Genomic DNA, 12,698 nt, shown 5'->3' with positions numbered 1-12,698 from the left:
TCTGTGTTAGGGTCCATAGCATCCGAATTCCGAAACATACCAATGGGAAGAAGGGCATGCTTTTATCTGTGCTTTATTCATGTTGTGGGGAGGGGGTAGCAGGAAGGAGCGGGTGGGGCAGAAGTCTCTGACCCCCACCGCCAAGTCTGTTTTCTTGGTGACCCTCTCTTGCCCCCTCCCCCCACCACCTGGGGAGGGGCTCCTGGGTGTGAGCAAGAAGGGCAGGAACCAGTCCAGAGCCCAAAGTGCTGAGAGGAGCCAGAGCAGGTGGGGCAGGTGGAGGTGGCCACCTTTGCTCCTCAGCCCCTCCTGCCTAGCGCTTCAGTTGCCCTCTTCAGCTCCTCCCCCATCTGCTCCAGGCGCTCCAGTTCATGTTGTTCCTGGGGGGGAAGAGGGGGATGGTGCTTAGTGCTCCAAGGGGCTCCCTCCATCACCACCAAGTGCCTCCCCTGGCCTCCTCCAAGTTGTCCTCCAGGGGCCAAGACCAAGAATTTCATTCATGTAGGCATGAGTGAGGGTGAGAGAAGCTTCTCTGCCGACGCAGGTTGGCACCTGAGGAAGTGACTTCCCGGGCCTTCACTCTGCTGGGCATCTACTACGTATCCTGTCTAGAGCCTGCTTTGTGCAGACCTGTGTATGTGCTGTCTTCCCCATTATATTGGAAGCTCCTTAAGGGCAGGGGCTGTCTTTTGCCTCTTTTTGTATCCCTATCACCTAGCCCAGTGCCTGGCACATAGTGGGCACTTAATATTGACTGATAGGCAGGACTTGAACGAGGCCCTTCTGGCTCACCTTCTTCTCTGCTTCCTCCTCCTCCTCTTCAGATTCCTGTTCAGGATGGGGCTGGTGGTGGTGGTGTCTGTGGGCTGGGCCAGCCCCCTGCCACAAGCTGTAGCCCCCACCTGACACCCTCACCCCCTTCTCCTCCTCCTCAAACTGGGCTGTCTCCTCATCACTAGCCTTCTCTGCCACACGCTTCTCCACACCCTGGCCCCAGCTCTGGCCCTGGCCCCGGCCCCAAGCCCCTGCCTCGTCCTCAGAGCCCTGGGCCCCCTCTGCTCTCCGCTTCCTGAGGTCATCCAAGGACTCTTCAGAGACCCAGGCCTCAGCTGGTCCCCTTCTCTTCTTGTCCTCTTCTTCCTCCTCTTGAACTCTGGCCTGACCCTTCACCTCCTGTTCCTTGGCCTTCACCTCCTCCTCTTCCCTCACCTCCTGGCCCAACCTCTTCTCCCCCTCAACCTCTCCTGGGCCCCTCTTTTTCTTCCTGAAATCCTCTTCTTCCACCTCCTGCTCCTCTCGCTCTGCCTGGCTCTCAGGACCCAGATGGTGCTTGGAGATCTCTGAGTGAGAAAGGCAATGGAAGAAGATCAGGCATCACAGCCATTTTTCCCCTCCCTTTCATTCCCTCCTGGGCCACCCAAGGGAACCCTTGACCAAGGGCAGAGCCAGTATCTGGCTTCCTCCACCCTCTGGGAATGATGCCCAGCCCAGAAGTCAAGTGTCCTAGTCATACCTTGATGCCTAAGCTCCTCTAGGGTCTGGAGCAGGGATGTGAGCTGTTCATCTAGGGGCAGGAAGGATGGTGTTAATGGGGTGACAGAACAGAACACAAGGGAGCTCAGGACGGGGACTGGGTGCCCATCTTCATACCTTCTTGGAAGAGCCGTGTGCAAGGACCTTCCCGGGCTAGCTTGTCTTTGAGTGTCTCTTCAAGGCATCGAGTGACCTAGGAGGGGCAGCAAAAGAATCAGAGGATGAGAATGGGGGAAACAGGGCATTTAGGGAAAAGGGGAACAGGAGCTGAGCAGCAGCATGAAGAGAGGAGAGACCTGGAGCCTGGGAGATGCTTGTAGACAGGTGAAGTGATCTGGGGATAGAGGAAGGAAAAAGGGAGATTTGGGAAATAGAATTTAAGGGTCAGGTCGGAGAGAGGAGATTGAGAAGATTTTGGGGTCCTGACCCCTCTCACCTCCTGCTTTGGGAGAGGTGCAGCACCAGCTGTGGGAAAGGAAGCAGGGAAGAGCCTCAATTAGGAAATCTGGCTGGAGTCTCCTTAGCCTAAGGGAGCAACGGCCCAGCGCTGTCCCGGGTCCTGACTGTCCTCATTCTCTCCTCCCCATCCCCTTCCACTTTCCTTTATCCCCAGCAGTCTGGGGCTGAACCCTGCCCCAGCACTGCTCCCTCCTCCCCCAGCGACATCCCTCCCGCTTTCCAGGAAAGGAGTCCTTTTCCCTTTTCTTCCCCGGGTGTCGGCCAGTCTGTCCTCTCTTCCCAGATGCCTGGGTCTTCCAGCTCACCCAGTCCCAGCAGCAGCAGCAGCAGCAGGGACCCGAGGCCAGGCTGAGTCATGGTGGGGCCGAGTGGGCAGGGACACTTGGGTCCGCTGTCCTCAGCGCTCCATAGGGTAGGCTCAGGCTTGGGGAGCTGGACAAAGGAGGCAGAGGCCCAACTGCTGCCTTTTACTTCTCCTGGACAGATGGGGTGGGCGGAGGAAGTGACGTCAATGACAGCCTGTCTCTACCTACTGCCCCCCCCCCCACAACAACCCCCGGGGGATGCAGGTGGGAGAGCAGCAGCTGGGATGCGACCCAACCCAAGCTTAATTATTTACAAGGGATTAGAATTGAGCTCTGCCACACAAGTTACACTCACTCATCCTGCCTCCAGGGGGTCCCTCACTCTGGGAGCTCCCTGCCTCTTCCAGGGAGCCAACATGAAAGGTCCTAGCCTAACCCCTCCTTTCCCAATTGACTTGAACACAGACACGGGTGTAGCCACACTGGAGTTTATTGTGCTCATAGGAAAAGAAAGGGACAGAATAGAATGGCACTCCCCCCGCCAACTTCTTCCTTCCCTAGGGTGACACCAGGGACTCAGGGGGCCTGAGCTATCCCCACTGCTCTGTAAGTGAGGCCTGTAAAGCAAGGCTGGGCTTCCTCATCAAGTCCTCATTTGGTGTCCAAATGGTGCCTTCAGCCTCATTCAGTGCTAAAGGGACCAATGGGGGCAGAGCAGGTATCCCCCGGCTAACGACCAAAGAGCCCGGAAGTGGACACACAGGTGTCCAGGGTCAGGAGGCCCGGGGCTGATTGGGACCAATGTATCTGAGGCGGGTGCGTGTTGGGGTGGAGATCCGGTCAGTGCTCATGTAGGGCTGGAGGACATCGGGCACCATCACTGAGCCATCCTGCAGGGATGAGGAGTATGGTGAGTGTCCCTGGAGACTCCCTCCCTTCCCATGCCCCTGCTCAAGGATCTGCCCCTCCCACCTCCTGCTGGTTGCTTTCCAGGAGGGCGATGAGGATTCGAGGTACTGCACAGCCTGTCCCATTGACCTGGCGGAGGGAAAAGCTTAGTCTAGTCATGCCTGCCCCTCAAACCTCCTGACTGAGGGTCAGCCTGGGAGAAGAGGGGGCATGAACAGGGCCTGGGGAGTGGAAGATCCTGGGCAGGGGGTGCTTCTTCTGGTGTGGACATGGACTCTGGAGGCTGGGAACTGGGGGGGGGCACGAAGACACGGCCTGAGAAGTGCAGGATGGGGGGGGAGCTTCTGCAGTGGGCATGGACTTTGGAGGCTGGGAACTGGGCAAGCAGACAGGGCCTGGGAAGGGCAGGATCCTGGAGGAGGGGCATCCTTGAAGAGAGTTGAGAGCCCTGAAGGGTCCTGGAGAAGCTCTGACAGGGTGGTCTCTAGAAGGATTTTATACCCCTCCCTCACCGTATGCACATGCTGCAAATCTCCCATCTGTGTCTCATACATTATATGAAGTCGCCTGCTTTGGAAATCTGTGCAGTTTGAGGCACTGGAGACCTGGGAGGGGATAGAGGGAAAGGTGCAGCCTCCCCAGGGACACTCAGGCTGGACATCCCACCCCACGGGCTCTGGAGATGGGGCTCACCTCCCCAAAGCAGCCACGGCCTGGCATCCAGGCTTCGATGTCAAACTTGCGGTAGGCAGGACGGCCAAGCTCTTGGGTGGGCATGTCCAAGACTCTGTGGGTCATCACAGAATGTCAAGAGATGAACAGGGCCCCAAAGAAGTCATCAGATAGGGAAACTGAGGCAGGTTAGCTGGCATGATACACATATCTGCCTTATGGGCAGGGAAACTGAGGCACAGAGTGGTGAAATAACTTCCCCAGGGTCCACAGAGTCGTTAGCAGATGTTGGCTTCAGATCCAGGTGTTCTCTCTCCACATCCCAGACTCTTGTCAACTAAACAGTGCTTCCCCTTGGGGACTGTCTGGGGAGCCCCTCAGATCCCTCCCACCCCCCACAAGCCCCTGCTGACCGGAAGTGCAGGCCCAGCTCTGTCAGGATCTCCTTCTGCAAAGACACAAACTCCTCTAGCAGCCCAGAGCTGTGCTCTGTCTCTGAACACGTCAGCCCAAACATCTCTACCTGGGGGCAAGCAGACAGGGAGACACTGGGTTACCTAGGGCCCCCCTGGTCACTCTGCCCAATGCTGGGCCTCAGTTTGGTAAAAGCTGGGGCAGACCAAGGAGGACAGACATAGAATGGACAATAGACCATCCCAAAAGAAGAGAGGAAGTTGCTGGTCAGCTCTGATGCTTCCTGGGACTGAGGCTGACCTTGTTGAAGTGGTGGACTCTGAAAAGCCCCCAAGGTTCTTTCCCTGTGTGCGTTTCTGCCCGATAGCAGGTGCTGGAACAGACCACCCTGCAGGGGAAGGGGATGTCAGGCCCAGAGATCCTGACAGGGGGCTGGGGAATGGAGGGCGTGGATGACTCTGGAGAGCTTAAGGGAAGGACCATGGGAGAGGAGGAAACTAGGAGCACAGGCCAAGATATAAGGGACAGGGAAGGCCTGAAGTGTGTGTGGGGAGGGGGGAGAGGAAGACTGCAGTCCCTGGGGAAGGCATGTGGGGTGAAGGATATCACCTGATGGGCAGGTCCTTCCAAGACACTGCATGATCCATGAAGTATCCTGTGGGGTGGGGAGAGATGCCGCCCAGGCTCAGTGGGGCTGTCCTCTCTCCCCTTAGGGTCCAGCTCAGAGGAGGAGGGGATCCCCTGACTTACCCCCCTCCCCCAGCCCATTCCCCCAACCTCTCACCTGCAATCCCCACCTCTGATGTCCCCGCCAGGTTGAGATCCTCAAATCGGGAAGGATCAATGTTGTAGATCTGAGAAGGACTAGCATTGGGGCTCATTCCACAGCCCTCCTGAGGGGAGAGGAGAGGCTGGGCAGGGAACCCCTTTTCTCCAAGCTTTGTCCTGAAGGGCCTTCCCAGAATGTGGCCCCTACCTGAGCTTCCAGGGTCTCCAATCCAGCTGCCATCAGTCCTGCCTCCAGGGTCAGGCCTACACCCAAGCTATGGACCCAGCCTGGAGGGCTTGGAATAGGGGCTGTTCCCAAGGTTTAAGACTCATCTCCCAAGCCATATGCCAAGCTCCCTCCTTCACCATACACAAAGCTAGGCCCAAAGCAAGCCCAATGTCCAGCGAGCAGGGAAAAAAGGGCTAGGGGGATGTGTTTTATGCTCACAGTCACTTACAAACACAGCTCCTCTGAGCATGTCTGGTACCGTCATGGCTGTGAAGCCCTGGAAGGGGGGCATACCAAAAAGAGGGGGTCAGAGGACAACAGGATGAAGTGAGGACAGCCCCTTAGGCCCACCCAGCATCTCCCATCATAGCTCCCAGCATCCCTCATTTTAGGGTGGGTCTAGCGTGCAGACATGAGAAAACTGCTAGTGTCCAGGACCCCCAGCCTCCCAGAGCTAGAAAGGACCCAGGGGTCCTGGCCCCCTCTTTCCTGAGGTTCCACATATCTCACTCCCACCTATCCTAAGACCTAGGCATGTCTGGATGCTTCCTACACCTGGTCTTTCCTCACTTGTGGGTCCCCTTGGAGACCACTTTTCAGGCACCCCAATCCTCCATCAGCAGCACCAAGGGATTTCTGCCTTCCTCCATCCCTAAGACTCAGGTGCTCCCGGTGTCATCGTACCCTTTGGACAAGTTTGCTGAGGGTGAAGCTGACCAGGGCGTGCTGCAGCAAGGCCCCTGAGCCAAGAAGGTAATAGGATCGCTGGCCAGACACGTGGGACAGGCGCCTGCAGAGAAAGCCAGGCCTGAGGGGTGGCTACAGGGAGCACCCACCCCAGCAGAGGCCTCCCCTGGGCTAGGGGAGGGTGGAGGATTGGGCCTGGGTCACCAAGGGGCACAGCAATGAGAGGGCAACAAAGGGAAACGGGGGAGACGGGCAGGTGGTAGGCAGCACGGGCATCAAATATTCATGGCAAGGTGAGGCTCTGCCAGGCTGAATGGGCCCATTTTCTGCTGGGGGGGCAGGCCCTGGATGCCAGCTGTCAAGAGGGGTGTGCATGACCACAGTGCTGGGGGCTGCTCACTTCTGCCGGATGATATCTAGCTTCTCCCCAATCTCCAAGTGGCCTCGGGGGTGGAAGGTGAAGGCTGGACAGGGAAAGACAAACACAGGTGCACAGTGTGAGATGTACCCAGTGTAAAATGTATGCAGCATGAGACAAAGCAAGGCAGAGACACAGAGGGAGAGATAGGAGGGAGGCAGAGACAGAGATACAGGTAGAAACCCAGAGAGACAGAGAGATGAGAGATGGGGACAAGGACAGGAGGCAGACAGAGTCAGGCTAGGACAGATGGATGGACAGAGATAAGGTGGATGGAGGAGGATGGGCTGAGCTCACACCCACAGGGAAGGCCCATGGGAGAAGAGGGGCAGAGGGAAGGGTGGGCCACCTCGATTGCCACTTACTTGGCTTCTCTCCAACCACCTCCAGGACCCGGGCTTGGCTCTCATCACCGACAGGCTGGGAGAGCAGAGAGAAAAAGAGACAAAGTGGTTGTTGGGGATTGTGGGAGGGGGCCAGCCCTGGGCGCAGGCTCCTCTCCTGCCCCAGACCCCCCACTCACCACATCAGGGTGGGTCTGGTTGGGGAGTCGGAGGGCTCGGGTGTAGAAAAGCTCCTCTAGATGGGCCTCGTCAGCATACAGGGCTGCCAGACGTGTCCGGATCAACCTTCCCTGGGTTCGCATGTTCTGATAGATGGGATCCTGCAGCAGGGGATGGAGGCTTGACTTGGAGGTAGGGGGATCTACCCTAGCATCCCCTCAGTAGCCTGTATTCCAGAGCTAGGGGGAAGCAGCCTCTGCCCCCTCATTCCTTCCCCTCTTCTTCCCTCCCTCACCCTACCAGGATCCCCCAAACTCCATACCTGTTGGAGGGAATCCTTGTCCTGGCTGACCTGGGGAGAGAATCAGTCTTGGGACCTCAGTGAGCTTACAAGGAGACTTTCACAGTTATGTGATGGGAGCTGAGGGCACTCGCCTGGGGCCCTAGGACCTGACTGTGAGGAGGGAGGTCACCTCACCTTGTGGAGGCTGTGGAGCACGCAGCCTCAGAGGCCCCTTCCAGCCCTCCCTCCAAGAGCTTGACCCCAGGCCCTGTGACTTAGCAGCAGCGTGAGTCTGGGGAAGTGGCCGTCCCTCTCTGAGCCTCAGCACAGGATTATAGTATCGATATTACTATTATTAGCAGCTAGAAGAGACAGACCCAGCCTCAGAGGTGGGAAGACCTGGGTTCTAGCCCTGCCCCAACACACAAACTGGACAAGCCGGCCCCTTCACCCGTCAGGGCCCCAGCAAACACCCAGATCTCTGAGGTCCACGGTGGGTGGTGAGCGGCATTGGGGAATGAAGTTCCCTGCCTTGTTGAAATTACACATCTGCCCCTTGTGCAGGTCTCCTGAATCCAGTGTGTGCAGTACAGTGCCTGGCACATGGGGGCACTTTTTTATTTACTGACTGGTGACCAGGTTCTTTCTAGGTTAAGGATTAACAGAGAGAGCAGAGAGCCCCAGTCAAACATGGAGACACCGTGAGCCTCTGGGATGAGAGACAGGGGTGGGTTTTGGCCTTTCTTTGAATCCCCAGAGTATTTATACATAGTAGGTGCTTAATAAATACTGTCTGACTGACCCACAATGCCCCTTTGCTGCTGATCCCATCACTGCTTGGCTGGGGAAAGAAGTATCCTCCTGGCCAGCACTGGCCATCCCAGACCACTAGCTGCAGCAGTGTCTCCACCTCTGGCCACAAGCTTCAGGGGCCCACCCAGATTCAGGCACTATCTGGAGAAAGGAGCCACACTCTCTAGGCCAACGAGGTGAGTGGGGCTCTGTCCCTGGCTCTCCTCTGGAGGCGATGAAGTTCACTCTTGTTCTTCAGCAAGAGGTGGTAGGGAAAAGGGTGTATGAGGTATGTTGGTGTGTGTGTGTACACATGTGTGTGTACACATGTGTGTGTGCATGTGTGGGGGGGGGTTTGCATGTATGTGTGCATGTGTGAATGTGTGTGCATATGTGAGAGTGTGTGTGTGTGTGTGTGTGTGTGTGTATGTCTGTATGAGAGTGTGTCACACTCTGCATGATCCCAAAAAGGAATGCACTGGCTGCCTCTCGGCCAGGCCAGGTCCAACATGTCTGTTCCCATGCCTCCCGAGAAGGCCATCAAGCCTTGCATCATCCAGCACAGAGTGCCCCAGTGTGGCTGACAGAAGGTGGTGCACCCAGCTCCAATGGGGAGCCCGGTGGGGAGAGTCAGAGGTTCCAGCCCCACTCAGGAGCTTTCTCCCTGTGGGACCGTGGGTGGGGCCCACTCCCTCTCTGGGCCTGACGAGAGGGCTTGGCTGGATGGCCACTGGGGTCCTGTGTCTCCACCAAGTGCTCTGTCTCATTAGGAGACAGGGAAGTCCCTTTAACAGGGCGATGTGCCTGGTCCTGAGGGACTTGCCTGGGCTATGCCCCTCAGCCAGGAACATCAAAGGAAGGACCTGAACTCACATCTTTCTAACTCCAAAGTCTCCACTCTCTTCCCTCCCACAACCTCCACCCTTCTCCAATTGAGCAAATTAAAAAAAAAAAACCCTGAAAAATGTCATTAATATAGAAGTGCACAGCTAGCTAAACAAGCAGCCACACGGGCCATGGCCATAAATGTTGGTCTTTCTCTGTGTTTTAAGTCCATCTCCACTCTGGCAAGAGAGGTGCTATTATTAATCCTATTTTACAGATGTGGAAACCGAGGCAGGCAGATTGACACGCCCAGGACTACACAGCTTGTAGGCACACAAGTCAGGATTTGAACTCAGGTCTCGCTATCTCCAGGTCCAACTCTCCTCCTGGGCACCAGCTAGCTGCCTGCATCCTGCCCTTGGGTTTGGGGCTCATTGTTGGGCTAAGTCTGGCCAAGTTTTTCTCCTCTCTGATGTCGTAAGCATGGCATATGCTGTCCCCTTCATCCCGCTGATTTGGCTCTGCATCTGTTCATTTTCCGGCTTCCTCAGAAACTGTCCCCTCTGTCATTCCTTATGGCCCCATGACATTCCCTTCCATCCAGAACAGCATTTCCCCCTCGGGCCGCTGCCCAGGAGGATCCCATTCTTTGGCCCCCACAGAGAGCGCTCAGTGAACAGATCTGCCCATTGGGATCCTCTTTCTCCTTCCTTGCTCTCTGGGGGAGAGGCCCAGGAAGTTAGCCTGGTCACAGGGCGTTCTTGCACATGAGTGACCCTGGGGCCCTGGATGCGGAACCGTGGCCCCCCAGACCTTGGCTCTACCAATGGGTCACCAGTTTTCCTGCATCGAGGCCTCTCCTTTCTATCCATTACACCCAAATGATTTTCCTACAACGCTTTCAGCTTATAAAATGCTTTACATACAATTTACGTTTTTAAGAAAGCTAGACCAGAGGACTCACTGGCAATAGGAGGGAGCCTTCTCCACCAATGCCTGTGGTTACCAACACTGTGGGTTAAATGACTTGCCTAGAGTCACAGAGCCAACATGTACAGGAGCCCAGACTTGAACCTAGGTCTTCCTAGATCTGAGGGCAGCCCACCCACTACTTCTGATCATGTAATATTACATATCATAGGAACTTGTGTTGGTGTCTTATCCTGAGGGACATCCCCCCCCCCCCCCCCCGGGTTAAGACCACTACATACTTAATATGTGCCTGATGAATGAATGGAAGGAAGGTAAGGCCAGAGGCGGGGAGGGCTGGCTTCACTCACCACTAGAGCTTTGATCTTCTGGGCCACGGCTGCCTTCTCTTCCTCCAGAGCCCGGATCTCTTCCCTTAGTCTTCCCAGGCATTGCCAAGTAGAAATCTGGGGTGGGGCAAGGTGGGGAAAGTTAGGAGGAGAAACAGAGGCCAGGCAAAGAGAAAGGCCTCTCTGGCCCTGGCTCTGAAATCTCCTGGCTCAAAAAGCAGCCTTGAGCAGCTGAACAGGAAAGCAGGGGTCAGCTTGGTACCCATGCCCACCAACGTCCTTCTCCCCTTTCCCCTGTCTCCTCCAGAGGCTCAGTACCCGGTCTGCTTCTGGAGGTTCAGTCACAGGCCACAGAAAGGAAGTGTTTGTCCAGGGAGCTAGGGTGCCATCTGTGACTTTGCCCAAGCCCCTTTCCCCGCTTGCTGTGGCCTCAATTTGCTAATCTAAAAATGAGGGGTTTTGCCCTGAAGAGTCATCCTGAGCCTTTCTTGGGTGACTAGAGGCAGCACAGGGGAGGTCATCACACCCCACCTCAGACACATCCTGGCTGGGTGACCCCTCATGAGTCACCGGACCTCCCCACACTCCAGGGATCACAAACTGTGCAAGAAGTGCCAACCTGCACTAGTGGATGGAGTTTCCTGATTTGAGAATTCCTATCATCAGTGAAACACAGAACCATTATTATGTTTTTATTATTATGCTTTGGGCCACAGTCAAACATAGGACTAATCCTTAATTATGTTATCAAGTCACAAACTTCCTCCCTGAGCCTAGGCTTTGTTATCTGTAAAATGGTGGTGTGGTGTTGATAATAATCATTAACATTTCTATATTACCTACAGTGTGCCAGGCACTATGCTAACCTCCTACAACCCCAGGAGGTAGGTGCTATGACTATTCTCATTTTAGAAATAGGAAAACTGAGGCAGGCAGCGGTTACCTGATTTTCCGAGTCATGCAGGCCAGATTTGGACTGAGGTCTTCCTGACTCCAGGCCTGCCATTCTACCCATTGGACCACCTATCTGTTCCAGTCACGGAGCTCACAAGGTTGTTGTGATGAAGGGACTTTTTTTAAACCTTTAAAGGGCATGCTTTCTCTCTGAATATGCATAAGTACTCAGGTCTCTATTTATACTTCCAAGTCTGAATTCATTGGTGGAAACTCCCTCCATGGACTGGTCTGCTTTACATTCTGGGAGCTGCCTGAATTGTGGGCAGCTGGGGGAGTGTGGGGAGAGATGGGAAGAGAACTGGGCCTGGAGTCTGTAGGATGTTGTTCAGTCCTGACTCTCCAGGACTCTGGGCTTTTCTTAGCGAAGAGTGGTTCCTCAGGAGGAGCTTGGACACCTAGCTGCCTTGGAGTCAGTAAGACTCGAGTTCAAATTCTGACTCATACACTTCATGGCTGCATAGCCTTCAGCCAGTCATTCAATATCTATCTACCTCAGCGGCAGCCATAAAACTGGCAAGATGTTTTGCAAATCCCAGGGTCCTATGTAAATGCCAGCAGTTACTACTGGCATCCTGAGCCTTCACACATGCCAGGACGTTGCTGATTCTCAAAGTGACACATGGATTATTATTATTTATGACCTTTAGAGACCTGGTGGATTACAGGGATAGGACACGTTCAGATGCTGCTGACCTGCGGTTCCCTTCATTCTTTGTCAGAAGGGACTTTTATGGGGGTGGAGTTAACTGGGAAATGACATCAAGATAAAAAAACCAAAAAAAAAAAAAAACCAAATCACCAGAAAAGTTATCTCTGAAGCACCTTCCAATTCCAAGTCCTAGGGCCCAGCCCAGGAACCTTGGTCAGTGTTTCCTCAATAACCCTCTTGTTGAAATTAACCATGCCCTAATTAATTTCTGCAAATCAAATCACATCTTAAGAGCCCAAGAAGAAACGTTGAAAGGGACCCCCCCATACACAGCCTGAGGTCTTCTGTATACTGAAATACAATTTTTTTGAAAGGAAAAGCCCTGATTTCTATTACAGTGTAAGCTTCCCGAGGGCAGAGACTTTTGTCTTTGTATCCCTAGCACTTAGCACAGCCCCTGGCACATAGGAGGCACTTAACAAATGTTTAATGATGAATGGTTCGATTGGTGGCCACATAGCGAGTTTCCTCAAATCGGGGACGGCTAGCATGCCAATGGAGGACCCCCCGCCCCCTTAAAGAGTATACAAGTCACACCCCCATCTCAGCTCCCCTCACCGAGCCTGGCCCCGCCCCACCCGCCAACGACTTGGCGGCGCATGCGCCCTCACAATCTCCGACAGGTCCTCGGGTCTCAGCTCCCCCTTGCGGTGCTGCAAGGAGCGCGCAGCCTCCTCTGGGTGCGCGCACAGCCTCTCCATGTCCAGCTGGGGGCGCGCGCTGTAGCCCTCACGCACGTGCTCATATAGAAGGTTCCGGGGGCGGCTCTGGACCCCACCAGGGCTACCGAGGTTCCTCTCCCTAGCCGGTCTTGGCGTTTCCTGGAGCGAGAGGCAGCGGCTTCGGAAACGGATGGGCAGTAAGCGCGGCAATCGCCGTGCCAAGGACGCCGCCATGTCGAACCGGGGGTCACATGGAGACGTCCGCCCGGCCTCTCGGGCGCGGACCAATCAAAACTCGAGGATTCACCTTCCTC

General features: G+C 55.3%; 2 protein-coding genes across 2 annotated transcripts; both read right to left on the bottom strand.

The window, feature by feature from the left end:
• Nucleotides 1–74: 74 nt before the first annotated feature.
• Nucleotides 75–2,497, bottom strand: CCER2 (coiled-coil glutamate rich protein 2). Its single transcript, XM_036747611.1, has 6 exons — nt 2,298–2,497; nt 1,970–1,998; nt 1,651–1,726; nt 1,514–1,564; nt 793–1,340; nt 75–380 (listed from the first exon to the last, which is right to left on the bottom strand). The coding sequence occupies exons 1-6, from the start codon at nt 2,347–2,349 to the stop codon at nt 300–302; spliced, it is 837 nt and encodes a 278-aa protein (XP_036603506.1). The 5' UTR covers nt 2,350–2,497; the 3' UTR covers nt 75–299.
• Nucleotides 2,498–2,754: 257 nt separating this feature from the next.
• On the bottom strand, nt 2,755–12,681 carry SARS2 (seryl-tRNA synthetase 2, mitochondrial). The gene is made up of 16 exons (XM_036746893.1): nt 12,334–12,681; nt 10,078–10,173; nt 7,220–7,249; nt 6,918–7,058; nt 6,760–6,814; nt 6,377–6,440; nt 5,974–6,079; nt 5,519–5,566; nt 5,077–5,185; nt 4,902–4,947; nt 4,593–4,680; nt 4,292–4,401; nt 3,900–3,993; nt 3,719–3,811; nt 3,270–3,335; nt 2,755–3,187 (listed from the first exon to the last, which is right to left on the bottom strand). Exons 1-16 carry the CDS (start codon nt 12,616–12,618, stop codon nt 3,071–3,073), a joined length of 1,548 nt encoding a protein of 515 aa, XP_036602788.1. The 5' UTR covers nt 12,619–12,681; the 3' UTR covers nt 2,755–3,070.
• Nucleotides 12,682–12,698: the final 17 nt, after the last annotated feature.

This window comes from Trichosurus vulpecula, chromosome 2, assembly GCF_011100635.1.
Source record: "Trichosurus vulpecula isolate mTriVul1 chromosome 2, mTriVul1.pri, whole genome shotgun sequence".
In the NCBI taxonomy this organism is placed as follows: domain Eukaryota; kingdom Metazoa; phylum Chordata; class Mammalia; order Diprotodontia; family Phalangeridae; genus Trichosurus; species Trichosurus vulpecula.
Note: the sequence above shows the minus strand (reverse complement) of the source record. Positions and strands in the feature narration are given on the sequence as shown.

What these genes read in the sequence shown, in the direction of transcription:
- CCER2 (XM_036747611.1), bottom strand. Translation starts at nt 2,349, where the DNA reads ATGACTCAGCCTGGCCTCGGGTCCCTGCTGCTGCTGCTGCTGCTGGGA. An exon ending in CACACGGCTCTTCCAAGAAG is followed by an intron (nt 1,565 to 1,650) that starts GTATGAAGATGG and finishes TCCTGCCCCTAG; the next exon opens with ATGAACAGCTCACATCCCTG. An exon ending in AGGAGGAAGCAGAGAAGAAG is followed by an intron (nt 381 to 792) that starts GTGAGCCAGAAG and finishes CTTCCCCCCCAG; the next exon opens with GAACAACATGAACTGGAGCG.
- SARS2 (XM_036746893.1), bottom strand. Translation starts at nt 12,618, where the DNA reads ATGGCGGCGTCCTTGGCACGGCGATTGCCGCGCTTACTGCCCATCCGT. An exon ending in TCAGCAAACTTGTCCAAAGG is followed by an intron (nt 5,567 to 5,973) that starts GTACGATGACAC and finishes CCCCCCTTCCAG; the next exon opens with GGCTTCACAGCCATGACGGT. An exon ending in TGGAAAGCAACCAGCAGGAG is followed by an intron (nt 3,188 to 3,269) that starts GTGGGAGGGGCA and finishes TCATCCCTGCAG; the next exon opens with GATGGCTCAGTGATGGTGCC.